This window comes from Acipenser ruthenus, chromosome 2, assembly GCF_902713425.1.
Source record: "Acipenser ruthenus chromosome 2, fAciRut3.2 maternal haplotype, whole genome shotgun sequence".
NCBI classification, from domain to species: domain Eukaryota; kingdom Metazoa; phylum Chordata; class Actinopteri; order Acipenseriformes; family Acipenseridae; genus Acipenser; species Acipenser ruthenus.
The window spans coordinates 74,328,871-74,356,459 of record NC_081190.1 but is presented as its reverse complement, the minus strand read 5'-3'; the positions used below and the strand labels follow the sequence as shown (position 1 = coordinate 74,356,459).

The following is a 27,589-nucleotide window of genomic DNA, read 5'->3' as shown; positions in this document are numbered from 1 at the left end:
TTATAGAAATGTCTATTTAACCACAAGAGATGAGAGACAACACCTATATTGGAGGCAGTCCAAATCTTTTAAAACATCACTTATACTTCCATTGGAAAGATTCCCTGCATTAATTGGCTGAGCTAGAAAGATATAAACCCTAGTATATGCCCTTAGTACAAAAAAGCAAATCAAACAAAATGTAATTTAAAGTAAATTTAAAGTTGTTTTAATAGCAGAAAATAATACAAGCACCTCATAGATTTCTACAAACACTGTAGGTAGTACAGAGAGAAGTACTGTTCGACAAACTGAAAGACCGACCGTACTACTAGGCCTACTAGTCCTAGACATGGGAGTGTTACCGAACAGCTACTTGATTTAGAAATTATTTATTTATTTTATTTTTTAAAACAGACTGTGGGCAGTTAATGTTTTTCGAGACTGGTTAAGGAAAATAATAATAGAAAATACACATTTTGAGGAAAAGACTAAATGAATATCTCTGTGAATTTTACACAACGGTCAATAATAAAGAGGGACAACAGTATGGTGTATAGTTCTGGAGTACACAGACATTGAACAAATCCTCTGTACTGCAATCAAATAAATATGAAATTAAAAAGTTTTACAACTGCCAATAATTCCCTTTTCTCAATAATAATACAGCTTAGGAGAGAGTACAAAGGTGAAGCATACAACACCCTGCCATGACTGGATCAGACCTGGAAAGTCTTCTAAGATTTTAAATATGAACAGTCCACACTGCCTGTTGTATAAAGTGTGGTTTGACATACAAATACATTTTGGACAGAGAGGCCGAGAAGGCTCAAGAGAATGACCTCATAATAGAAACCAATGAAAATAGTTTAAAGTTTGCAAGTCTCCGTTTCAATGAAGCTACAAAAATTCATAACAATCCCACGACACTTTCAAATCCAAGTACCGTGGGAAAATGTATGAGAGCTTCAATGAGCCAGACTGTCCCATCAAGTCATTTGAGAAATATATAATGAAATGTCAAAAAAAGCTGCCAGCTTGCTATCTTTATCCATGAACTGGACTAGATCTAATTAATGGGAGTGATACAAATATCTGGTATAGTTGTAGGCCATTAGAAATAAAATCAGTAACATGATGGCAAAAATTAGTATTGCTGCCGTCACTAGACACATTGTTCAATTAGGTCCACAACAATCCAGTTATTGGTTTACAAAGCAGGGAAATAATGTCTGTGACTGGTGATTGATGTGAAAGTTACTGAACTGTCAATGAAGAGCAGCACAAAACCTGGTCATGCACTCTACCTGCGTTCAATCACCATCTACAACAAGATCACACGACTTCTACTGCGCAATTACAAGGCAGGTTTCCCGGGAGCATTTTTAATAACTGCTCACTGGTAATATTAAAATCAATTACCAAGGAAAAAGACTATTATTATTATTATTATTATTATTATTATTATTATTATTATTATTATTATTATTAACACTTGAACAATCTTTTTATTCTGATCTTTGTTCTCAGTTTATTCAAATAAAAGCATACAGTTTTTAAAAAGCTGTTTTGTACATAAGAAGCTCACAGGCAACATTGTTATAATAGAGAAATATATTTAGTAGAACATTCCCTTTAGAGTGCTTATGTGAAAGGATACATAAAAAAATAGTTAAAATAAATACAAATTATAATTAATTGTGCTGTAACATTGAAGTATAAAAACAAGAAGACCCTCCACACAGGGCATTTGCCAGGCATTATGGACCGTTTGGATGTACAGTAATAGCGTCCTCAAATCTAATAATAGCTGGATGAGTAAGTTTGTGCATTCATTCAACAGTCCTTAAAGTGGTTGGCCAATAGAAATATTGACAGTTCGTATAAATAAGGGTTGGGAATATCTGTTCATTTTGATTTCAAGTGTATGTACATACTGCTATTTTATGTATTTTAACTTCCAGGGTATGAAAAAGGACACCAGACTTGTGAGACCATTTCAAACTTTATTTATATTCCAACGACACAGTGTAGTTTGCACATTGTTAAGCAAAATTTGAATCTATGGTTTTTAGTAGCAAAACACACTAATAAAATAGCTGTACACTACCGATATAGTTTACATTATAATTTGACTTTAAATACTTTAGGAGCACAGCAGTGGATGGAGAATGTGACATGATGAACACTTGCACACCAGAATTGGCTATTTTGTCAAAAGTACAGTATTTAACAGTGGTGTTTTAACATTCTCACTGCAGACACACAGTTTTCAGTATGATTTACATCAGGATTAGGGTGTGTATGTTGATGAAGCTATTTGTTTCTTAATATTTCTCTGGCCCCATGACAGCTGGAAATATGTACAAACAAACATAACTACCTTACCTGAAGCCATCATTTTAAATTAGCAAACCTGCAGACAGCTTTACTACAGTGCTATTAAACCTTTACACTTTCTGCTTTTCCTTAATTTGCCTTATTACTAAGATTAATAAACTATTTTTACTCCTTTCAGTTGACACTCTCGGCTACATTGTTTTCTATCTTCCTCATTCCATAGATTGTTTTACCCACAATAGCGTTCTCTTTCTTCTTTACAGTCATCAAAACTCATGCAAATAAGCACAATAGGCCAAACTGTAGTCAAAAGTACTGTGTAGGACATAAGAATCATGCCTTTTAAGATACATGCCTACAGAACAATAGAGCAGTGTTCCACACAGAGGGTCGTATTAGTATTGTATTAATCTCCTTAATGTGTTTTAAAAGGGTTTCATTATCTACAAAGTTTTATTTTTATTTTTATTACCAGCTGTCGAATAAAGGCCACTGGGTAACAGTGGAAGTCTCAACTAGCTTCTGAGAAAATCAACTGGTCACTAACATTTTTATGGGTGCCTGTACATAACCCTGATAGAGTACCTTCTCTTGCTATCTTCTGTAAATACAATGAATCCAAATGTAACTTTTATATAGTGCCTTTCATCCACATACTTTACAAACACTGTACAATGGAATCACTGAACAACCACTGAAGTGCAAGTCACTTCTGGAAAGTGGCAGCTAAAAACGAACACAATATTTTTTACCCTTCAATAATAGTGACTAGTCAGATACAGCACAGACTTTAGCAGTGTTAAGTTAGATTACCACAGTGGTTATTGCTACAAATCTTTAAAAAAAAAAACCTCTAGTGAGCATGTTATTACGAGAGTATGGTAAGAGTCACATTGCCTTTGGTACGCTTCAGAATACCAACTGCTTCTTCGTGGGTCACCCCTTCCAGGCTTTGTCCATTCACAGCTATCATTTGATCACCACGTTTTAAACGACCATCTTCAGAGGCAGCTCCCTGAAACACAAATTGTATCTAGTAAGCACCACTTTACCTCTAAATGCATCAGCTATATACAATTGCAAACAGTGAATAACAAGTGTGTGGTGAGATATATATATAGCATAGTAACTATTTAATAAAACAAAGATACATATTTGAAATAAAGCTTTTTTTTATCCATAAAAGGATGTAGTCTACACAGGCAGACAGTATGCCTAAGCTAGAATACTCAACAGTGTGTGTGGTCATTGTGTAATTCTTGCAGAGACTGGAGAGTGTCATTTTGTTTATAAAACGGCTAAAATGACTGATGGGTCTTGGCCAATCAGACAACTTGTCCAAGCAATTTTGTAAAGACTTTATATGGGATTCCTGTTTTTAAATACCATTCTCATTTAACTCAGTATTAGTCCTGTTTTTAAATACCATCCTCCTTTAACTCAGTATTAGTCCTGTTTTTAAATACCATCCTCCTTTAACTCAGTATTAGTCCTGTTTTTAAATACCATCCTCATTTAACTCAGTATTAGTCCTGTTTTTAAATACCATCCTCCTTTAACTCAGTATTATTCCTGTTTTTAAATACCATCCTCCTTTAACTCAGTATTAGTCCTGTTTTTAAATACCATCCTCCTTTAACTCAGTATTATTGCTGTTTTTAAATACCATCTTCCTTTAACTCAGTATTATTCCTGTTTTTAAATACCATCCTCCTTTAACTCAGTATTATTCCTGTTTTTAAATACCATCCTCCTTTAACTCAGTATTATTGCTGTTTTTAAATACCATCCTCCTTTAACTCAGTATTATTCCTGTTTTTAAATACCATCCTCCTTTAACTCAGTATTATTCCTGTTTTTAAATACCATCCTCCTTTAACTCAGTATTATTGCTGTTGTTTCCCCACAAGTGAGATGTATTGGCCTACTTATTGATATCAGTAAATACAATTAAAATACAATTGAGTGTGGACCACAAAATATCAGGTGTTTTTGGAACAGCAGTATCAAGATCAGACACTGTTTAGAACATTACAATAGACCCCAGAATGTTTTAATTATTATTATTATTATTATTATTATTATTATTATTATTATTATTATTATTATTATTATTAATAATAATAATAATAATAACAAATCTACTTTAATAATTAAACTGCAATATTGACACATCAGCATCAGTGAATAAATTACAAGCCTCTACCTTTACAAAGACAGTCTTTACATAAATGGGTAAGTCTCCATGTGGGCTTCCAAACCCTCCAACAATACTGAATCCCAGTCCATCAGGCCCTCTGTCTAGTGTAATTGTCTTGTACTGGGGAGGCCTAAAACAAGAATGAATGTTCAATAAAAACATGGCAAAACATATTCTAGACTACAGTATGTTGTAAATCTAAACTATATCAGGAAAAAGTTAGATAGCATTGAATAAGTTTATTAGTAACATAGATACATTTCTCATACATTTAGAGCTAACAGTATCATGAAAAAGTACATCACCATGATCTACAGCCACCATACATGTAAAGATGTATGTGACACAAGTAAGGACGAACAGACAGGCCGACAGGTTTCACCATACAGTATATCCCCAGTTTCTAATATACTCAAAACCTTGTAGTAAAGATTAACCAAGTTTTATCACAATTTCATAATTGGTTCTCTTACAGACATCTCCATTAAACTGTTTGTTTATGTTTATGATTTAATTTTTCACAAATAAATAATGATTTACAATTTAATATGTAAAGTGTTATACATTAGAAGTTGCTACATTGTAGCATCATACAGTTATATGATGTGGATGTCATAGTTAAAATAGTAATTCATAACAGTATGGTATTCCTGTCGATTCATGGCTACTTGGCTCCAAATCTGTATATTCAAGAGGCTTTTTCTTATAGTTGTAGAGAATAAAATCAAGATTAATGGTATCCATCATTATATTCCATCATATATTAATATTTAACTAATACTTTTGTGAAGAGGACAATTTGTGAAGAAGACAAAATAATATAACAGAGTTGTGCCTTTCAATAAAATAAGCTTTAGTTATCTCCTAATAATTCTTTTTTGGCACAGTGTTATATTCATTTTAATAATATCAGAAATAAGCATAAATATTTCTAATCTGACCAATAATCCCTTAAATATTCACAATTCCACAAAATATAGGTTAGATTACCACACTTCAGGGCAGCAGTGTGGAGCAGTGGTTAGGGCTCTGGACTCTTGACCAAAGGGTTGTTGGTTCAATCCCAGGTGAGGGACACTGCTGCTGTACCCTTGAGCAAGGTACTTTACCTACATTGCTCCAGTAAAAACCCAACTGTATAAATGGGTAATTGTATGTAACAATAATGTGATATCTTGTAACAATTGTATGTCGCCCTGGATAAGGGCGTCTGCTAAGAAATAAATAATAATAAACAATAATAATAATTGCCACTTCGAAGGCTGCCAATGAAACCTCATGAACTCTTCACCTTCCTCCCTGTTTAATGCACAGTCTGCAAACCTACCCCAGGTCATCGTGGAAGATGCTGCTTGCAGTGAGTCCTGAGACTGAAAAGCTGGCCCCTGTCTGATCCTGTGGTTGATCTGTTATTACGCTTACTTCTCCTCCAACAACCACCTGAATAAACAAGTAAATAAGACATACTGCATTACCTCTGCTTGTTATTAATTTATTATATAGGGATTATTTTCAAGGTCTTTTTTTTTTTTTTTGACTAAACTATTTTTAAATCTCCAAAACCAAAATAGCACCTTACCTGTAACTCAATCGTACCCGAGGCATTTTTCAATAAGGTCACAGCCTGAGAATGACTCATGTTTTCAGTTGACGTTCCACAAATGCTAACAATCCTATCTCCAACCTACACAGCAGAACACACAAAACCATGTGTTTAATCAGTTGGATGTCGCTAGGCTTTCTTCTTTTCTTTCACTTTTTTTTTAAGAACACGATTTTATCTCAAAGCAATGAACTATTTAAAATGTCACAAGTCACAAGTTTACACAGTCTCAAGAAAGAGATAAGCTGCTTTATTACTCACCTTATACAGTATCTACAAAATCCAGTACAGCACCTAAAGTTTAACTGCAATTCAGTTTTTTTGGGGGCATTTTGTTTTTATTACAATCGATTATAAAAGATACTTAAACAAAATAATAACCACAGACCATACTGGTATTTTTTTTCTTGGTATAATCTATTGATTATAAGTCTCATTTTTACAACTTACTTTTCCATTAGTACTCCAACAGCTTAATTGCTAACAACAGAAAAGACATATTGCAGATGGCTCTTCCCGTCTGCACATTATCTTTTCTTCTAGCAAACAATGGGAACTGGGGAGGCTCTTTGCTCCATACAAATTAATGGTGTCCTTAACAAGTCGTGGTGCATGAGTAGGACTGGGAAGCAAGAATGTAAACTTAACATATTGCATTTGTTCCGTTCCCAACTTACTTTGAGTTTTTGAGTCTGTGCCGCAACCCCAGTGGGATGCATCATGGCAATGAATATGGGGACGTCACCAAGGGGGCTTCCTACTCCCCCCGCAATGCTGATTCCCAGAGAGTCTGTGGGCCCCTGTGAAAACAACCAATACAAACTCACTTACAGGGGTCTATTTTAATGTTTGCTCAAAATACGCCTTTATTTAACGCCATATCAATCCAGCTGGGGTTTTCCCAGAGGTGATTTATAGATCTACAAGCCTACAAAAAATGACAGTGAAATGAAGTTTTGTGAAAAAAGGTGGCCGTATTAAGATCTGCCACTGTTTATATTAAAATAGACCACTCATTCATTAAGGTGATAAGTGACTTAAATACCCACATATACAGTGCCTTGCAAAAGTATTCAGACCCCTGACCAATTCTGTCATATTACTGAATTACAAATGGTACATTGAAATTTTGTTCTGTTTGATATTTTATTTTAAAACACTGAAACTCAAAATCAATTATTGTAAGGTGACATTGGTTTTATGTTGAGAAATATATATATATATATATATATATATATATATATATATATATATATATATATATATATATATATATATATATATACACCAATTAATTTTAACACATAAAACATACCTTTGTAAACTCAACAGTTCTCAGGAATTCCAGCTCAGATGCTACAAAAATAGCAAAAGAAAAAAAAAATACTGCAAATATATATATTAATACACATACTGGTACACTATTGAACCTACAACAATGACATGTTCCTAGAATTGTTGCATTTTTATTTTATTAAGTATTAATGCATTATTTGACTTTTAATCAGAAATGTTAAGTTATCTAAAGCCAATTAGTTCTTTATATGATGTGCAATGTTTCTTACCTGGTTCCACAGATGCAATGTAACTATAGTTTGAGGGATAAACTTTACTTACAAGTGTGGTTCTTCTGGCCATTATCAAAATCAGCCATGAGAGATCCAGGCATGCTAAACGAAGTCATTCCATAGCTGCCAGTGTCACTAACCTGTATGTTCAAAAGTAGGTCAACATAAGCCATTTGGTTTATTAATGTTAATTGAAAATACAAGGTGATGATTAAATCAGTAGACCACTTTCCATTGCTGCTTTGGAAATAAAAATATGCCATACCAAGAAATGTAGCTGATACTGTTTAAACTTTTTTTGAGTCAAATGACCCTCATATTAACTTGAGCAGTTAATACAATAACATAAAGTCTGTAGGACTGAGATATAGGCCCTTCATGATATGTGGTTATAGTCTTAAAATTAAATAATGCTTTGATGTCTCCACCTGCCAAGTTTCATTCCGATGAGGTGAATGTTTTTTCCACAATGCAAAATGTTCAACATACCACATAATCGCTCTGTATAAAGTTATTTGTATGTAATATACACATATAAAGAAAAACAAGAATAAAATGCTTTAAAAATAGTTCTCATTACTTTTGAGTCTTCCTGATCTGCTTCATGGTAACAAAGAAATCCTCTCCATATAACAATGTCACAAACATTCCAGTTTTATCAGTTGTGTTTTGTTTTGTCTAAGGTACTTGTTTAGTGTTTTGTGGCAGCCACCTGAAGTACTATGATTGATATGCAATGATGAGATACAGGTACAGAAGGGAATGCACACCTGACTGCTCTGTGATGATCGTCTTTCTGAATGGAATGGTCCTGCTTTAAACCTGCCAGCTTCCAGCTTTATCGTTCCAACACAGCACTGAAAATGAAGGGAAATCCACAATTGAGGCAGGGTTGATACAATTAAGGCAGTTTTTTTAACTTTTAAATGAATGCAATAATTGTTAGAAATATATTACTATAATAACAATTATAACAGAATGTGTGTTTTTTTCATGCTGGGAGACATTATATAGTTAGCCCAGAGTGTGTGGTGTTGAAAGTAGTCCTGATAAATCTACAGTATCTATAAAATGTATGTTTTTCATCTAGAAAAAAACATAAAAAGCCAGTAAAAGTACTATAGACAATATGCCAAGCAAACTTTAGAATAGTGTAACAATGTTTTCAGTGTTAATATGTCTGCACAGAAGACATTAAAAGTGTGTGTTTTCACACCTTTAGCAATGCAGCAACAGCTTCTTGTGTTGTGGTTCGAACATCTTCCCCATTCACAGATAGTATCTGGTCTCCCTGCATTAGTCTACCGTCTGTTTCGGCGATTCCCCCTTTCACAATGTCTGACACAAAGACACCAGTGTCATTCCTGTTAAAAAAATAAAATCAATCTTTAATTGCATCCATCACGTGATTAAAAAAACAGTCATTCTGATCATGTCACTTATAGCAAAACAATTCATCATTAATTCCAAATCGCATAAGTAATTCTGGGAGAAGACAGGACTGTAGACTGCAGTTCCTATATTCTTACTGGAATCAACATTTAAAGTCTTTCCATAGATAAGCAGTGACCCAAAGCTGAATGAGGTGAGAGGGTCTTAAGCCCTTGACCTTATGGAACCAAAAGGTAAATAATCTACCACTCTAAAGAGCTTGAGTCAACGGCAGCTACTTTTTCCAGAATTTCTTCTTGACTGTGAACCTGAAAGTACCACATAAGTCTGAGGCTTGCCAGCCAAGCGACTCATCGACTGGACCCTCTGCGGAAGTCACAGAGCGGTCAGATTCCGAAAGCAAGAGTGAGCACAGCAACTCAACCATTACCACGACTTGCATACCTCTTTCCAACAATGCTCAGGCCTAAACCTTCGCCTGGTTTCTTCTGCAGCTCCACAGAGAACACGTCCCACATTTCATCTTCTTTGTACTGGGCCTCATCTCTGTATACCATCAGACGCACTTTCTGTGGGGTTTGGCGCAGGACATGTATTGCTTCATCGTGAGTGGCACTTCTTAAATCAATTCCATTAACCTGCAGACAAAAAAATGAGTCTATTCATGAAGCATACTCTAGTACAGCAAGTATCACTTAAATTCTTAACAGGACCATATTTGGTACTTTGCTACACATTTAAAAAATTCTAATATTAAAACTCAAAATGTATTAATGAACAATAATTCTATCAAATATCACTTAACTTCAATGTTCTTTAAAAGAAGATTGAATATTAGTTGATAAGTATGTGTAATGCTGTATAGAGATGTATCTTGGTGTTTATTGGTTTAATTCAGCCTTGGGTCACCCACAGGTTTTATCAGCAGGGTTTTTTCTATAGTTACGGCTTTATTTTCAGTATTATGGAGAGCAATACATACCACGATAGATCATTCACCCTTTACAGTAACTTATATTGTAACTCAGGCTCTTCATTGAAACATCATTAAAACCTGTTTCTAGAACCTGGTCTGCTCAAAGCAAATACTTTACTCAAAAAGGTAAGTGGATTCTTACAATATTTTGTTCACAACAAAATAAACATCAAAAACCCTATCTAGAACCCTGTTTATATTCATTATTACATGCAGAATCTCCAAATGAGTTGATTCAGCCTTACGTGAAATATTCAATACGATGAAAAGATATTTTCTGTAGGTTATTGAAATTTTATGGTAGTATAATTTATCAGCTTGTTAAGAACACAGATATATTATACTGTACCTCTAATACTTGATCCCCAGCCCAGAGTCTACCATCTTTGGATGCTGCTCCTTCTTCATACACTTCATGAATAATAATTGCTCCCTGCAAAACAAATGTTAAAACTAAATCCAAACCAGGTTTAAATTCATCCACTTTGAGTGCTTCATAGACCTTAGTGGCTAAGTAGTATTTTAACACTAGCACCGCCATAGCCGCTTTTTAAACAGCTTTTGCAATTCAAATTTAAATATCTGCGCGTATGTAAATATCTCGTGCATGTCCATTCTTAATTGTTACTAAATATTTGAATTAAATACCTATACGGTGTTTCAGCTGCAGAATCGTAAAAATGAATAAGTTATAAGCACTTGCATCTTCAACCGCCAGACCAGCAGTTTATGCGGCATATTGAAATCAATACAATATAGCCGACAATTTAGTCTGGGCTTTGTAATAAAATCAACAATCAACAACCCTGTTGAGTGCTTGAAACACTGATGAAAGTCATTCTACACATCATATATTATTATTATTTACACTACATTTCTTAAGCAGAACGACTGTGCCACCCTGAGTGCGACGGTGCAAAAAAATGTAAAAAAATGTGCGGATTCTAAGGTCTCTGCACAGATCAGTGACCATCGGGAATGATGCTAAACGAAAGCCAGAGACTGTTGCATTTTACAACGCGACGAAGTACGGTGTGGATATACTGGTTCAAATGGCACGGCTGTATTCTGTCAAAGGTGGTACTCGCAGGTGGCCTGTGTCTATTTTTTATAATGTTTTGGACCTGGCAGCCATCAACACTTTGGTTTTGTACAAGGAGTGCACCAGCAACACAATCACTCGGAGGGACATCATTTTTCAGCTAGCCCTGGAGCTACAGCAGAAACATTTTGGTAAGAGACACGAAAGCCGGCTGGCAAATGCCAACCTTCAGCCAGCGCTGCGCCCATTGGCAGACGGAATAAAAGACAATGCCAGGTTGCTAAATACAATAAAAACAGAACTTTTGATGTCTGTGCCCGTTGTGAAAAGGCAAGTCTGTGGCAAATGCACTGGTACAGTTGAAAAGCGTGTTTTCTGCGTAGATTGTACTTAGAAAGCTGTAATAGAACTCTGAACAGACAGACAGCCTTTTAACTCTGTTTCACTCAAAGCGCTTTCACGTTGCATAAGTTATGTTATATTTTTGTTTTATGCTGTTTTTATAACTAGTTATTTATGTTTTAGAATTTGATATGTGTATACAGCTTTCTACACCTGTTTACACATAAGTTTATTGCGTAAAGTTTATTTTATTAGTTTTTCATGTTTATGTATATGTGCTCTTTTTGAAAAAAATAAGAACAAGTTGAATTTTCAATGTAAATACAGTGTTTCTGCTCTGAAAATGTTATTTATGATGTTCATAAATAAAAATATTAAGTTGTATCCGATTGTTTATTTGTCATTTTCATATCGAAGCCGTTATATGTAGCAGAAATCTCGGCAGTTCTAGTGTCAAATGAAGAACTTCAATAGCCTATATTCAGAAATATAGGGATGTTTAAAAAATCTCAATATTATTGCCAACTCATATAGGTACATTGTACTTTACAATGTTACAATATATCTTTACTTCCAACTTATGATCAAGCACATATTTCCACCTAGTGGCTGAACACTGGATTTGCAATTTCATTGCACATGTGGCAAACTGATTTGACAGGGAATTACCCTTATCTAATGTTGTTTAATGCCAGAGGACTTTCTGCTCCCTACATGACAAACTAACCAACCATTCAAGTTTGCTCATTCCCTTATTCAGCTGTTTCCCCTTGAAACAGTGTGTGTAACTACAACGCCAAAATGCTGTAGCTATTCAAAGCAAGTGATGTAAAAAAGATAGGAAAACACATTTTCTGTTCACTCTCTTACAAAAACATACAAACAACTAATTATACCAGTAGTGTGTCAGCTCCTCCTACGATGCTCAACCCAAGGCCTGTTCGTCCCTTAGAAATGTCAATGGTGGTTTCACATCCTGGGATAATGGGACAGGTGGCAGGGTCTGATACTAGAGTGGCAGGAGTAGAGGATCTGCTTGCATCTGAAAAACACATACAATACTATACTATCAAAACTCACAAGGTAGAACAATACCCCCTTACTCCCACATAAATAATTCATTAACTTAAGTAAAATTCTGCTGATTTCTACTGTCCTCATTTATCAGTTTTTAAAACCACAAGAGGGCCTTTATTTCAAACGAAATATATCAAGAGACTCAGCAATGAACTATTTCTGTACAGCATTTCATCATTATAAACATTTTATAGCTCCTGACAAAAAGGGTTTTTCAGTGTATTTTTTTTATTGACATGGCCAACGTTTTCTAAGGTTAATGTTTATCAGAAATCCCACTGTTCTACCTTTGTTCTCTATGGAAGTCAACCGTTCTATTATTACTCAATAACAGAATGGCAAATAAAGCATGAGATACAACTATGACATGAGAGATTAAGGCTGTGATGTTGCCTCCTTTTTCCCATCAATGCATAGTTTTCCAAAACAGCCATAATACATTTAGAGCTACTGATATACTGAATACTTTTTGAAAACGGTTGCATCAGTTTCACGAGGCAACCTCGCTGAGGTGAGGCCGAACAGATCGACCTCCAAGGCCGGGAAGCGAGGACTTCCCCAAAGGGGAAACTAAGGAAGGATAGGAGGACAAACCAAGGTCTCCCTGGCTTACTGAGTTGTGTACCGCCATATCTGACCGAGAGATCAACAATGTTAAATAATATGAGTCCAGTTCTTGTCATCGGTGAACGTAAACTTCACAACGGAGATCACGAAAAAAACAGAAAAAAAAGCACAATTCTCCAAGAGTACGTTTTTTTACACAGCCGAGGATCCTGAGATTTTAGAGTAACAGACAGATCTCCACAGTCGACTACCCTAGACCAAATTAACATCTTTACCTTCAATAATATTGCATCTCAGTTGAGGAGAGAGAGAGTGCAATTAATTATTGAAACAGCAAAGGATCCTGAAGCAGAGGCGGTTGCTAAAGTCAAGATTGGCTGCTTGAGAACAGGTGTGGCTGAAGCAGTGGGAGAGGCGAGGGCTGCAGCTGGTGCTCTACTGATGAGGATGTAATGGCTGCCTATAGGAATGGAGGTGGATAGAGGATGAATGAGTTGGTTGATATCATTAAAAATCTGACAGCGCAAATGGGAGGAAGGATCAGATTAAATTGAAAGCTGAGGGATTATAGATGCTGAATCGGAGGCGAGTGAAGCTTGCAAATTAGCGGGGCGCCGTGTGAACTGACTAGTTTTGATCTCTGCTGTCTTGAGGGCTCCAGCCCCCCAAAATACACAAAGGTTCTACTAAATTACATCAGAGTATGTATTATTCCTCAAAAAATGTCTTATTTTCATCAAGATTGGTGCCAAGTGGTGGTAAAAGCACAAAAACAATACATTAAATAATTAAACAAGTAAAGCCAAGTAACGGATGGCTCATTTCAAGCAACAACAACATAACTTAGTATATGACTATATCTTAGTTTCCATTTCTATTATGTAGTTTCTGTTAAGAAACAGGATAGAACTCCTATTCTTTGCTTTTAAAAAGCAACAAAGCTTGTTTACAATCTGCCAAGCCCAGTGAAGACCTGCTTGCTGGGGACTAACATTGCTGGGATGTTTAACATGCTTCTTAGTTCTGGCCAAGCAGGCTACATTTGAAAATCTTTGTTGTTTTTCCATCATTCATTTATGTGTAGTGGTATAAAATTAACACAATTAACCCAAACACAATTGCCTTACTTTTTTGAACAAGGTGTGAATGCGCATAGTAAAAACTCAAGCAGGCAGAGTAAGCGGTATCAAAAGTAATAAAAAAAAACACAATGCACATGCTTGACCATCAATGTTGATCAAATGATACGATGGATCAACGCATTGATGCCTCACCTCAGCTTTAGGAAAGATTAAATGACTGGTTAATGACAAGCAACAGAAATGCCATTATCACATAATTAATCAATTTATTCACTCAAAAATAAAATATAATAAAATATATTATGCACCTTATTAGCTTAGAATAGGCACCTTTATGACTAGCAACAGCGACTGTATAATCATCATTGGCTTTGTTTGTTTGGCCTTGTGATAGCTAGTTTGTTAGAGAGATAAAGGGATGCTAGATTGTACTTTGCTGCTGGGAAGGAAAATCAAACTTGCCATCTGCATAATCTATGTCAGAAACACTTTACTGTGCATGCCAAAACTGTAGCTTTGGCTAAAAGCTGATTAACAGTGATCGTGGCAAAAAGTATACTGGCTTACAACATCAACATTGTTATTTATTAGTTAAAAATTAACATATTTGGAATAATATTACGATGAGTTATCAGAAGTGTACGCCCAGTGTTCCTAACAATGCTTACATTTTACTGCTGCTTCCACCCTTAGTCACTGAACTTGGTTTGCTGCCAGAGGATGAAGAATACCTTCAAATGACTATTACAGAGCTACAGTAACAGCACATACAAAAAGACTGTATAACTATATATAGGTCAACGGAGCCAACTATATACCTTTGTCAAGGGGAAGTGTGCTTGAAAACAAACAGTGGCGTTATTTATAGGCTTTTGATTCCATGGTGACTACACTCACTTATTTCTATTTAAATCTATTAATGTGCTTGTAATGTCAATTTTTTCAATGGGCTCATCCAGTTGATAGTTCCTATAATACACGGCCGGTTGATATGGGAAACACGCACTCATTAACACCAGCACCAGAGGGCCACCCCAGCGCGAGCTCTCAGCAAACTGAAATGAATTCCAACCATACCTCACAAAGCTGCTGTCTTCTCTCACTCGATTCTCAGCTGGGAAAAAAATTGCTCACTAGATTATAAGAAATACTGCATGGGGTAGTGTGAGAAATCAGAATGTAATGCCCACCCTTGGCAACAAATTCTCATATCACACTACCCCATATATTATTCTCTATTTACTTCATAGTTAATGATGTAATGATCTACTATTCCTTTCTTAAACCTTCAGGCATCGTGGTATTGAGTCTTTTTATCCATGTATTCACCTTCATTCAACATTATACGTCTGTATTGTACATGATTTAATTGTACTTATTCTAAAACTACAAATTGTAGGTCATTCATGTTTATGTTCATTTTTTATAAAGTGTTGAACTATTGCTTAATTTTTTTAATATGTTTGATTTATTTGGTGATTCTGTATTCTTTTACATAGTGTAGTACCTGTCTCTCCTACATATTTTATTTTGTAATTTTTTTGGCAAAAATATCCCATAAACAAGGCTGCTAGTTTTGCATGATGAGTTTCTTATGACTGAATATCTATGTTCTCAATTTGCATTTTCACTTTTATTTTTACAAATATATGTGCATACTTTATACTGTATGTGCTTGTACAGGTTTTAATGTCCTTTAATGTGTCTAGATCTGTTTATATTTACAGTGGACCAAACTGCCAGCTACATTTGCATCCCTTCTAAAGCCACTACTGGCACTTTTGGAAATAAATATATTTTCTGAAATTATTTTATGGGTAGGATGTGCAGAGGACATATTTAGGTACTGATGCATATCGGTAGGTTTTGAGTAAAGATCTGTTTTAATAGATCCTTGACCAAGTTTAACCTGGGTATCTAGAAATTCAATTTCAGATTTTGTTCACCGTAGATCCACTGAAATGTCAGGGTGGATATTATTTGCTAATTAATGGATCATGTTAAGAGTTCTACCCCAGTCAAACTTACTTCTGAGTGGGTCAGATTCTGGTGTACCCACTGCAGCTGATGTCACTGCAGAGGGCTTGGTGCTCTTCATATCAGAGGCACTGGCAGTTGACATTCCAGAGGGTGACTGTGAGGCTGGATCTTCTGAACTTATCGTCAACTTCACAGTACTCTTTGCCTTTTTAAGCAAAGTAATTACCTAAAGAAAAAACATCCAACACAACATGATGACCCACCAGAGAGCACCTTGGTTATACTGGCTCACTTATTATGGGTTGAGTTGAAAATCATTACAGTAAGTATTTCGAGGTGGGAGACATTGTATGTATATATATATATATATATATATATATATATATATATATATATATATATTAGATTGATGTTATGAGCATCAACAATTTACTCAAAGCCTCCACTAGTGTTTTCCACTATTATAACAACTTTGACTGTTATTAATACAGCTTAGTTTGGCTGAGAAGAAACCAAGTTTGTCTTTTACCATTCTTTAATTTACAGAATCTTTAGTTTATCAGAATCTTCAAAAACTTGTGATTACAACCACTCAAAGTGAACTATACATGAGCCGCTAATATGAAGTGTTGTAGTAGCTAATCCGTCACATTTACCCAGTGGTTCTCAACAGGGGGGGCGCGAAGCAATCCCATTTTATATTTAAAATGTATATGTACACGTGACCTGACGTTCTGTAGATGGCGCGGGTTGATTCTATGGTAGTATTAAAGCAGATTGATTCTATGGTAGTATTAAAGCAGATTGATTCTATGGTAGTATTAAAGCAGATTGATTCTATGGTAGTATTAAAGCAGATTGATTCTATGGTAATATTAAAGCAGATTGATTCTATGGTAGTATTAAAGCAGACTGATTCTATGGTAGTATTAAAGCAGACTGATTCTATGGTAGTATTAAAGCAGATTGATTCTATGGTAGTATTAAAGCAGATTGATTCTATGGTAGTATTAAAGCAGACTGATTCTATGGTAGTATTAAAGCAGATTGATTCTATGGTAGTATTAAAGCAGACTGATTCTATGGTAGTATTAAAGCAGACTGATTCTATGGTAGTATTAAAGCAGATTGATTCTATGGTAGTATTAAAGCAGACTGAGTCTATGGTAGTATTAAAGCAGACTGATTCTATGGTAGTATAACCCCCCCCACCCCCCAAAAAATGTGCAAAATGCCTAAGACTTTTGCACAGCAGTGTATATATATATATTAAATAACATTATTTTTTTGCTTTAAAAAAAAAGTATTAAGTCAGGAACAAAACTGACCCTGGCAAACGGAGGTGCTAGAATTTACCAATAAAATGAGGTGCCTTGTGAGGTGTCAGATTAACTAACTCCCTAAATGTAAATATTAATCTCTACAGGGGAGTAATTATGCCCCACTTCAAACATTAAAAACTATTCCTAGATTAATACTATACAACATAAACATTTATAAAGAAAGACATAGGTCACCTTTCAGTTCCCTTAATACATTTAAAAGTTTAATTTCACAAAGTACAGTAAAATGTATGTTGTTATTTATCACCCTGCAAGATCTGATCGGGATTCTGGAACAGACACATAGCATTATTGTAATATCACATTTCTCCAGAGGGATATTTTAGTACTGATGTTGTTCAACAATAAATTAAACTAACCTTTTCCACAGGATGGCCAACAACAGTTTCATCGTCTACTGCCAAGATTTTGTCTCCTACTTTGATCTTTCCATCCTACAGAGAATGGGGGAAAAATGAGAGACATACATGATTTGGCACTACAGGCTGAATGCAGATTTAATTAAACTTGAAATAAATAGCTTACTTTTGCTGCTGCACCATGCTCTGTTAAACTCTTTATCATCACACCATTCTTTGTATCTTCCTCACTGATTGCGATTCCTAAGCTCCCTTGATCCTGTTTTTGTGACATTAAAAAAAGAGTGATTTGCATTGTAAAATACTTTAAATTAATTCTGACTTTAGGCTGTTTCTAAAAAGAAAACCTTGGCTATTGAAATATGTTCCTCCTTTAATCAAAGCTAGGGATATTTTTATAAGGAAGCTCTGGATGTTGTCAGAATAATGAGAGCACAACATCTTAATGAATCTACACATTCACATGTAAAATATGAAAGATGGTAATATGGCACTTAAATGTACACTACATTTTGTCACTGAAATACATATTCCATTACAGTGAACATCTTTATACTTGCCTTGGGGAGCATGACATGTTGGATGGATTTAAACAAATCAACGTTCACTGCTGATGATACTTCAGTATAAAGTTCCTGCTAAATAAACAACCAAAAAAGTATTAATATTTCCAGGAAAAATGCACGTACGAAGGTTCTTAAGAGCCAGCAGATCTTTTTTTTAATAACAAATCACCTGTTCTTTGAAGATCTAAATTGAAACCTCTACTGTACATCTTATTTGATTAAAGCTCAAGGTCTAACTGCACGTACTTCTGCACAGCGACAGTACAAAACAGTGAGAAAGAAAAATAATTCAGAGGAAAGGCCGTACCATTTATGGATCATATATAAAAGGTCAAAATAAGTTGTCCTTTTTTGTGTGATCATGACTAGTTGATACAGCACAAAAACCTATAAAATCTACTCAGTTAAAAGGGACAGACTATACAGTAGGTACACAGAAAATGTAGATATCCATTATTCAGTTTTATATTTGTATGCTGTCCTAATTCTAATATCCTAAAATTCTAGCATATCAGTGTCATTTTAATTAACATTTTATTTCTTATTTTCTTCCATTTTATTACATAGAGCAAAAGGGAATCTGCAACAGCAGAGAGCGACCTGCTAATTATCCTCAACCTAATAAGAAAATGTGTCTTTTCTGAATGCAAATGAATAGACAGTTCAAGCTTGTCTAAGGACTATTTTAGTGGTTCAGTCCACAATAAAATAAAAAGTATTGTGAGTGACAAACTTTCCATGGATCTCCCGCTGCTGATGAACACACCCATACAACCCAATGCAATTGACTGTGCCAAAATGCTCTTTACCTCTGTGTGGGATTTTGAGTTGTCAGGCGCTGATTCTTTCACAGGTCCAGCAGCCATCTGGTTGAGTGCATCTGTATTCCTGTTAGACACCAAGCATAATTTACTTTATAAGCCAACACAGTGACATTAACATTAACTGATAAACATGTTTTAAAAAGAGGTCTGCTTTTTTAAAAACGGTTGAAACTCATCCAATATCAATCACCTTGCTTGCTCACTGGAAATAAGATGCCAGAGTTTTAACAGGCCTTTAGTAAAGCTGCCCTCTGATGGACAAAACTGGAAGTGTTCTGTCACATATGCAAGACTGCCTAATTCAAAAAGATCACATTCTAAACAAAATCATCTGTTAAAAGTACACAAGGTGCACATTTTGAATATGAAACTTTTGGAATGACTCTGTAAAGTTCCATGCACTCACCTGATGAAAATAATCTTGACTTTTGAAGGTGCACATTTGATGATTGAGGAGGCATTCTGATGAGTGCGGCCATATAAAATCTGTCCATTTATCTGTAAACATTAAATTGTTTAAATCAGAGCTATCAAAAGAATATGACCTCCTGACCACTATTCACATTGAAGATACAGATGAACCCGCTTTATATCATGATTGCCGTGCACGCATAATTTGTGATATAAAGCAGGTCATGATATAAACCAGGTTTCATGTTTGCCTATGACAGCACATTATAAGTGCGAGAAATGTGTGCAGTGTTTTAATAATGTATATTTAGTCGTTCTTTACATTTAAACAAATGCATATAGTTTACTACAGGACAAATATGTTTTGTATCATTAACTGGAACGAAACAGTTTGTATCATTATGTTGACTGATGAGTGCTATTAGGCACTGCACTTGGTGTTTTTTTTTGTGTGCATTTGTATAAGACTGACTATTGGTGGCATTGGTGTTTTGTAACTGAGCTGTATCCCGTTAAGACCGCCCATGCAGCATTTGACAGGCTGCACAAAATGTCAGTTTATTAGCCAAGATGATTATTGGTTGTTATTGCGTTGGAAATTAATTATACCTTGTGCTTACTTAGTAAAGCCCAGCCATGCAGCATTATATAGGCTGCACAAAATGTGACAATAAGCGGGTTTGTGAGATGATATTAAGAGAGGTAATTTCTCAAAGAACCTATGGTGTATGGCGAGTGGTTTTTGAAAAAATGTGATAATAAACGGGGTATGATATTAAGCGAGGTGATATAAAACGGGTTCATCTGTATTGAATTGTTTCTGTTCTTTTCAAGGCTCTACTGACCTCCAATAATTCATCTCCAACAATGATCCTGCCATCTTTTCCAGCGGCTCCACATGGATCAATTCCCACCACAAAGACACTCATTCTGGATCTGTCTTTGTTTCCTGCAAGGCTTAGGCCTAGACCGGTCTTCCCTTTTTCTAGCTCTATCATGTGTAGCTCCCCATCCAGACTTCCATAGCGTTGTACAATCTTCTCTAAATCCATAAAAAACTTTATGTTAATTTAAGTCATGCAGCAGTTGCCACCTATTACACATAAGTAGTTAAAGCTAGAGATTGAATGCATATTTATTGCAGTTATGGTGTTCTAGACAGAACTACATTACGACTGCAGTTTAAAACAAAATTAGTGAGGGTTGTATTGGAGGACATGCAGGGGACGTACAAGCTGCCCTAAAAATGAATTGCTCCAAATCATCAATGTATTTTAAACATGAGATACTTACTCCAGCTATAACCAAATTCATCCTCCTTCTCCTCTGGACTTTCCACAAACAGCTCTGGTCTCTCTGGCAGGGTGTCTGTTTCACCAACAGGGAGCACCACTGGCAGGGGAGGGAGTGAACTACAGGAGGGGGAAACTTTTTCTGTCTGTAAATCCAAACGATTTGGCGCCTGCGGTGTGCGTGTCAAGTAAGACAGGAAGGATCTGAGTACACTTCACAAATTTACCAGCTAACAAATTATATATATATATATATATATATATATATATATATATATATATATATATATATATATATATATATATGTATACAGACGTGCTCAAATTTGTTGGTACCCTTACAGCTCATTGAAATAATGCTTCATTCCTCCTGAAAAGTGATGAAATTAATAGCTATTTTATCATGTACACTTGCATGCCTTTGGTATGTCATAGAATAAAGCAAAGAAGCTGTGAAAAGAGATGGATTATTGCTAATTCTACAAAGATATTCTAAAATGGCCTGGACACATTTGTTGGTACCCCTTAGAAAAGATAATAAATAATTGGATTATAGTGATATTTCAAACTAATTCGTTTTTTTAATTAGTATCACACATGTCTCCAATCTTGTAATCAGTCATTCAGCCTATTTAAATGGAGAAAAGTAGTCACTGTGCTGTTTGGTATCATTGTGTGCACCACACTGAACATGGACCAGATAAAGCAAAGGAGAGAGTTGTCTGAGGAGATCAGAAAGAAAATAATAGACAAGCATGGTAAAGGTAAAGGCTACAAGACCATCTCCAAGCAGCTTGATGTTCCTGTGACAACAGTTGCAAATATTATTAAGAAGTTGAAGGTCCATGGAACTGTAGCCAATCTCCCTGGGCGCGGCCGCAAGTGGAAAATCGACCCCAGAGTGAACAGAAGGATAGTGCGAATGATAGAAAAAGAACCAAGGATAACTGCCAAAGAGATACAAGCTGAACTCCAAGGTGAAGGTACGTCAGTTTCTGATCGCACCATAAGCCGCTTTTTGAGCAAAAGTGGGCTCCATGGAAGAAGACCCAGGAGGACTCCACTTTTGAAAGAAAAACATAAAAAAACCTGACTGGAATTTGCTAAAATGCATATTGACAAGCCACAATCCTTCGGGGAGAATGTCCTTTGGACAGATATGTCAAAACTGGAGCTTTTTGGCAAGTCACATCAGCTCTATGTTCACAGATGAAAAAATGAAGCTTTCAAAGAAAAGAACACCATACCTACAGTGAAACATGGAGGAGGCTCGGTTATGTTTTGGGGCTGCTTTGCTGCGCCTGGCACATGGTGCCTTAAATCTGTGCAGAGCACAATGAAATCTCAAGACTATCAAGGCATTCTGGAGCGAAACGTACTGCCCAGTGTCAGAAAGCTCTGTCTCAGTCGCAGGTCATGGGTCCTCCAACAGGATAATGACCCAAAACACACAGCTAAAAGCACCCAAGAATGGATAAGAACAAAACACTGGACTATTCTGAAGTTGCCTTCTATGAGTCCTGATCTGAATCCTATCGAACATCTATGGAAAGAGCTGAAACTTGCAGTATGGAGAAGGCACCCATCAAACCTGAGACAGCTGGAGCAGTTTGCTCAGGAAGAGTGGGCCAAACTACCTGTTAACAGGTGCAGAAGTCTCATTGAGAGCTAAAGAAAATGTTTGATTGCAGTGATTGCCTCTAAAGGTTGTGCAACAAAATATTAGGTTAGCGGTCCCATCATTTTTGTCCATGCCATTTTCATTTGTTTTATTATTTACAATATTATGTTGAATAAAAAATCAAAAGCAAAGTCTGATTTCTATTAAATATGGAATAAACAATGGAGGATGCCAATTACTTTTGTCAGTTTCAAGTTATTTCAGAGAAAATTGTGCATTCTTCGTTTTTTGTGGAGGGGTACCAACAAATTTGAGCACGTCTGTGTATATATATATATATATATATATATATATATATATATATATATATATATATATATATAAAAACACAAGAATAACTTACATACAAATTTGTACAACATAAAGAGGATGCATAGTATTTTAATATTTATGTTTTCATGTTTCTCATATATTAAAGGAGCATATTATTCAATCAACTTTTAGGGGGTGCAGAAGTTTGTTTTGTATACATGTCAGATATTTACAAACACAGATTGTATATTAGGAGGAAACTGGTGCCACTACAACATACACAGTCCTACAAACCTTAAACGGAGTAGGAGCAAAAGGGTTAGTTGGGGAGAGGCGGAGTAAAAGTCTACTGTGACTCTCAGATCCCTACAGCAACAGAGAAAGTTCAATACATTTTAAGACTCAGGGACACTGTTATAATGTTTCATAATCTACAGTACTAAAGTACAAACATTTATTAAAAATGTGTATGTATATTACTCATACTTTGTATTTATTTATAATTGTTTAGTAAATGTAAAAATAACATAATAAAATATTCTGGATTACTAACCTTTCCTTCAGTTTCATTAGAGGGATTTTTGATCATTAATTTTGGTATTGGCAATGTATTCTCATCATGTGATTCATCCGTCACAGTCTGTAACATGCATTATGATAAGCAAATGCAGTGGAAAGTATTAAACATAAAAATAAATTAATGACAAACAAACATTAGGTGATTTTTTTTATTATTTTGAAGTGACATATCCTTTCTCTGTTTCCTTGTAAAAAACATCTCATAACACCGTGTAACAATTTTTTTTTTTTTTTTTTGGGTTCCTGGGTAGTAAGTGTTATTTCCTAATTGCTTATGCCTCAAAAGTATAGAAAATGGCTATTATTCCCCACAAACTTTGCTTTTGTGACCAGGACAGTGATATTTTGAAATTTACCTATTTTCCAGAACATTCCAGATAGATTCAGTGCTGGGTGAAATAAATGTATTTTTGTAGGATGGTACAGAGGGGAAAAGAGAGCCATGAAGTTCGCTATCCCAAGAATTTGGCAGGAACCCACTGACCACTCAAGTAACTGCTACTTCTGCATGGTGGACCCTTCCAAACGTCGGACTGGCAAGAATGCACCTGCTATCACGTATCCGGACCTTCCTTCATCCATCGCCCCGGTGCCACACTGCCATGAGCTCCCCGTACCCACTCCTCCGGAGAGAGAGCAGCCGTCTTTAGAAGAGAGCAGCAAGTCAGAGAGCGAGGAAGACGTTGTAGATCCAGATGACAATTTCAGAGGTGGAGCTGAGGAGAGAAACCCATACTACCCCAACCAAAAAGACCTCAACGACTTGATTAAAGATCTTGGTCTCACCAAGTCCAATGCCGAGCTTTTGACGTCTAGGCTCAAGCAGTGGAACTTGTTGGATGAAAGTGTGCAAGTCGCAGATCAGAGGAAGCGTCACCAACCTTTTTCCAGCTTCTTCACCCGTCAAGATGGGCTCTGCTTCTGCCACAATGTGACCAGTCTGTTCGAGGCAATCGGAATCACCTGTAACCAGAATGAGTGGCGCCTCTTCATTGACAGCTCATCCAGGAGCCTCAAAGCCGTGCTGCTCCATAATGGTAACAAGTACCCGTCTCTTCCCCTGGCTCACTCGGTGCACCTCAAAGAGGATTACAACAGCATCAAGACCTTGCTGGACGCCTTGAAGTATGATGAGTACGGCTGGGAGGTCAAAGGAGACTTCAAAATGGTGGCATTCCTGATGGGTCTCCAAGGCGGTTTTACCAAGTTTCCCTGCTATCTTTGCCTTTGGGACAGCAGGGACACCAAGGCGCACTACCACAGGCGGGACTGGCCACAGCGGACCGAGTTCTCTGTGGGGAGGAACAATGTCAAGTGGGAGCCACTGGTGGACCCCCGGAAGGTGCTGATGCCACCACTGCACATCAAATTGGGCCTTATGAAACAATTTGTCAGAGCTCTAGATAAGGAGTCGGCAGCCTTCAAGTACCTTCAAGACTTCTTCCCTAAGCTGTCTGAGGCAAAGGTCAAAGCCGGTGTCTTCGTTGGACCACAGATAAAGAAGATCCTGGAGTGCAATGAATTCCCCAAGAAGCTCACTAGTAAGGAGAAAGCGGCTTGGAACAGCTTTGTCGCAGTGGTTCGGGGCTTCCTGGGCAATCACTAGGCCGAAAACTATGTGGAGCTGGTTGAGACTCTGGTGAAGAACTACGGCACAATGGGCTGTAGGAAGTCCATATCCTTGATGCTCATCTTGATAAATTCAAGGAGAACATGGGAGTGTACTCGGAGGAGCAAGGCGAGCACTTCCACCAGGATATACTGGACTTTGAACGCCGCTACCAAGGACAGTATAACGAGAACGTGATGGGAGACTACATTTGGGGGCTGATTCGTGAAAGTGATTTACAGTATAATCGTAAATCTCGAAAAACTACTCACTTCTAAATCTTTTGCAGTCATTTTTGTATTACTTTAGTATAAATACATGTTAATTTGGATTCATATGTTGTTTTTTTCTGACTTTATGTGAACGAAAAGACACAAATTCGCCCGTTTTCTCATTGGAAATAGGTAAATTTCAAAATATCACTGTCCTGGTCACAAAAGCAAAGTTTGTGGGGAATTTTCTATACTTTTGAGGCATAAGCAATTAGGAATTAACACTTACTACCCAGGAACAAAAATTGTTACATAGTTGAACATGTTTTTTTGGTGTATTTTCATTGCTTTCTCTTGGTTGTAACAATGTATTAATAATATTAGCTACATTGCAGGTATTTGGAAGTCTTATCTTCCTGTATGTGTTTATATATATATATATATATATATATTTCTGTTAACTTTCTTATCAGTAAATACATAAACATTATGAACAATTGTGTTGCTGCTCAGGTGAAGACACAAGGATGCACTGTGGCTACTCAAGTCTTAAGGGATTTGGACATTACTTAAGCAGGGAAAACAAGGAATTTCAGAGACAAGAAACTTGAAAAAGAATCTGCAGTCTAATCTGTTGTCTGTCACATAACAGGTACACACATACTAAACACAAACACTCATTTCCTACACTACTGGATTCAATGCAGTCATTGTGGTGTAGTTCTAGAGTGTGGAACTGTGGGTGAAAATCAGTAACAAACTAATACATGCAAGTACACATCACAGTGACACACAATCTAACCTGAAAAAGGGGTGTCTGAAAGGAGGCAGCAAACGGATTAGTAATACTGAAGGCTGGTTCACGCAAAGGATTTAACTGCAGGAAAGGCAATGGCGGCTTCTAAAAGCAACAAAGGATTACAATCTCAAATGTTTTAGGTTACAAACACAGATAACGAAAACACAGAATAAGCTGGTTGTAGAAGGAAACTTTAGAGAGGAAATCAAATACTGCAAGTACCACTTTGTGTGATCCTGAAGTGGCAATATTGAATCAACTGCTGTAACAGATTAAATTAAACTCAAAATAAAATAAAATAAAATTAGGGATTTTCTGTTTTCTATGCTTTAAAGCACTCACTGTCAAAGCCATCTAAGGAATATCTTTGCTGAGGCTGATGTTTTGAGACATTTGGGTGCTCTAATACTCTCAAAGATGGGATTAGCCTGCACTTCAGTGGAATTAAACTTCCAACAACTGTTTGTATTTGCGCCATCTCCAACAATCCAAACCAAAATGTATTGAAAATGTGTAGACCTTCCCATGACAAACTTAAATGGAATTTACCCATCCATTTCCATAGACATGGGGGTCAGTATGCCCCCCCCATACTTACATTTTAAGTTGCTGTTAGTACAGTATAATACAAAATGGCTACTAAATAAATGATTACCTTAGATGGATGATGGATTAAAGAGTGTGTGGCTGAAGGATTTGAACCTATAAGAGGAGATGATGAAGGGCTACAGAAAGAATCAGGCTGGGAAATGAAAAGAATGACATGATGTAAAGATTGGTGTATAATTAGCACAATGGATACTTAGGTGATGTTAGTTACAGTATGCATGCATGGTACTGAAATTAGAGAGTGCATGCATGAGGAATCTGATCAAGCTTTAAGAAGCAAGATCACATTAAGTTAAAAAGGCAATAGATTCTACATCTTTTTTCTATTGTAGTAGACAAATCATTGATATGTAATTTAAATTTGATAGAAGGATAGTATATTCATTTAATTTAATTATGCACCTATAAAACAACATGTATATCACTTTAAACAAGAATCACATTTCGAGACATTTTATTTCAGTAACTTAACCAGGTGTGTGTGTGTGTGTGTGTGTGTGTGTGTGTGTGTGTGTGTGTGTGTGTGTATAAAGTATTTACAGTAAAATCATAATAAACAGTATATTTTGGGCAACAAGATTAACTTGCAGAAAACAGTTTGTTCAGCAGGTAAACGTGAGCAATGTTGTAGGATGTGCTGACTACTGTTGCCTTTCATGTTCTTCCTTCTTACTTACCCTTGGTCTGTGCACAATGCTCTGCACCAGGAAGACGACAGGATTTCCTGCCCTGCGGATAGCTTCCACTGCCTGCTCATGACTGGAATCGCGAAGATCATTTTCATCCACCTGTCAACGTAGGAAAAGAATCAGGTTGCGTTTCTTAGCTAAGTACTACTCATTAGTGGCCTGCAGTGCAGAGTAGTGAATTGGAATAAAGATATCGACTTTGTTGAAAAAACAAAC

At 36.1% G+C, this 27,589-nt stretch overlaps 1 protein-coding gene across 16 annotated transcripts in view; it reads right to left on the bottom strand.

The window, feature by feature from the left end:
• Positions 1 to 1,971: 1,971 nt before the first annotated feature.
• Positions 1,972 to 27,589, bottom strand: part of LOC117409254 (multiple PDZ domain protein) — a 76,159-nt gene continuing 50,541 nt past the window's right edge. For 7 of the 16 annotated variants that reach the window (XM_034014991.3, XM_059001099.1, XM_059001129.1 and 4 more), the window contains 25 exons: positions 27,362 to 27,472; positions 26,731 to 26,817; positions 26,079 to 26,177; positions 23,430 to 23,516; positions 23,171 to 23,242; positions 20,945 to 21,113; positions 20,497 to 20,693; positions 19,647 to 19,738; positions 19,226 to 19,304; positions 18,411 to 18,488; positions 18,017 to 18,109; positions 17,851 to 17,925; positions 16,197 to 16,374; positions 12,339 to 12,484; positions 10,408 to 10,491; positions 9,527 to 9,720; positions 8,907 to 9,054; positions 8,461 to 8,547; positions 7,740 to 7,830; positions 7,438 to 7,478; positions 6,800 to 6,922; positions 6,099 to 6,203; positions 5,847 to 5,959; positions 4,526 to 4,649; positions 1,972 to 3,334 (listed from right to left, as the gene is read on the bottom strand). In XM_034014991.3, coding sequence (XP_033870882.3) covers positions 3,188 to 3,334; positions 4,526 to 4,649; positions 5,847 to 5,959; positions 6,099 to 6,203; positions 6,800 to 6,922; positions 7,438 to 7,478; positions 7,740 to 7,830; positions 8,461 to 8,547; positions 8,907 to 9,054; positions 9,527 to 9,720; positions 10,408 to 10,491; positions 12,339 to 12,484; positions 16,197 to 16,374; positions 17,851 to 17,925; positions 18,017 to 18,109; positions 18,411 to 18,488; positions 19,226 to 19,304; positions 19,647 to 19,738; positions 20,497 to 20,693; positions 20,945 to 21,113; positions 23,171 to 23,242; positions 23,430 to 23,516; positions 26,079 to 26,177; positions 26,731 to 26,817; positions 27,362 to 27,472 — 2,820 coding nt within the window. In that variant the 3' untranslated portion in view covers positions 1,972 to 3,187. The remainder of the gene's footprint in view (positions 3,335 to 4,525; positions 4,650 to 5,846; positions 5,960 to 6,098; positions 6,204 to 6,799; positions 6,923 to 7,437; positions 7,479 to 7,739; positions 7,831 to 8,460; positions 8,548 to 8,906; positions 9,055 to 9,526; positions 9,721 to 10,407; positions 10,492 to 12,338; positions 12,485 to 16,196; positions 16,375 to 17,850; positions 17,926 to 18,016; positions 18,110 to 18,410; positions 18,489 to 19,225; positions 19,305 to 19,646; positions 19,739 to 20,496; positions 20,694 to 20,944; positions 21,114 to 23,170; positions 23,243 to 23,429; positions 23,517 to 26,078; positions 26,178 to 26,730; positions 26,818 to 27,361; positions 27,473 to 27,589) is intronic. The other 9 variants (XM_059001095.1, XM_059001108.1, XM_034014994.3 and 6 more) reach the window with 9 other exon arrangements.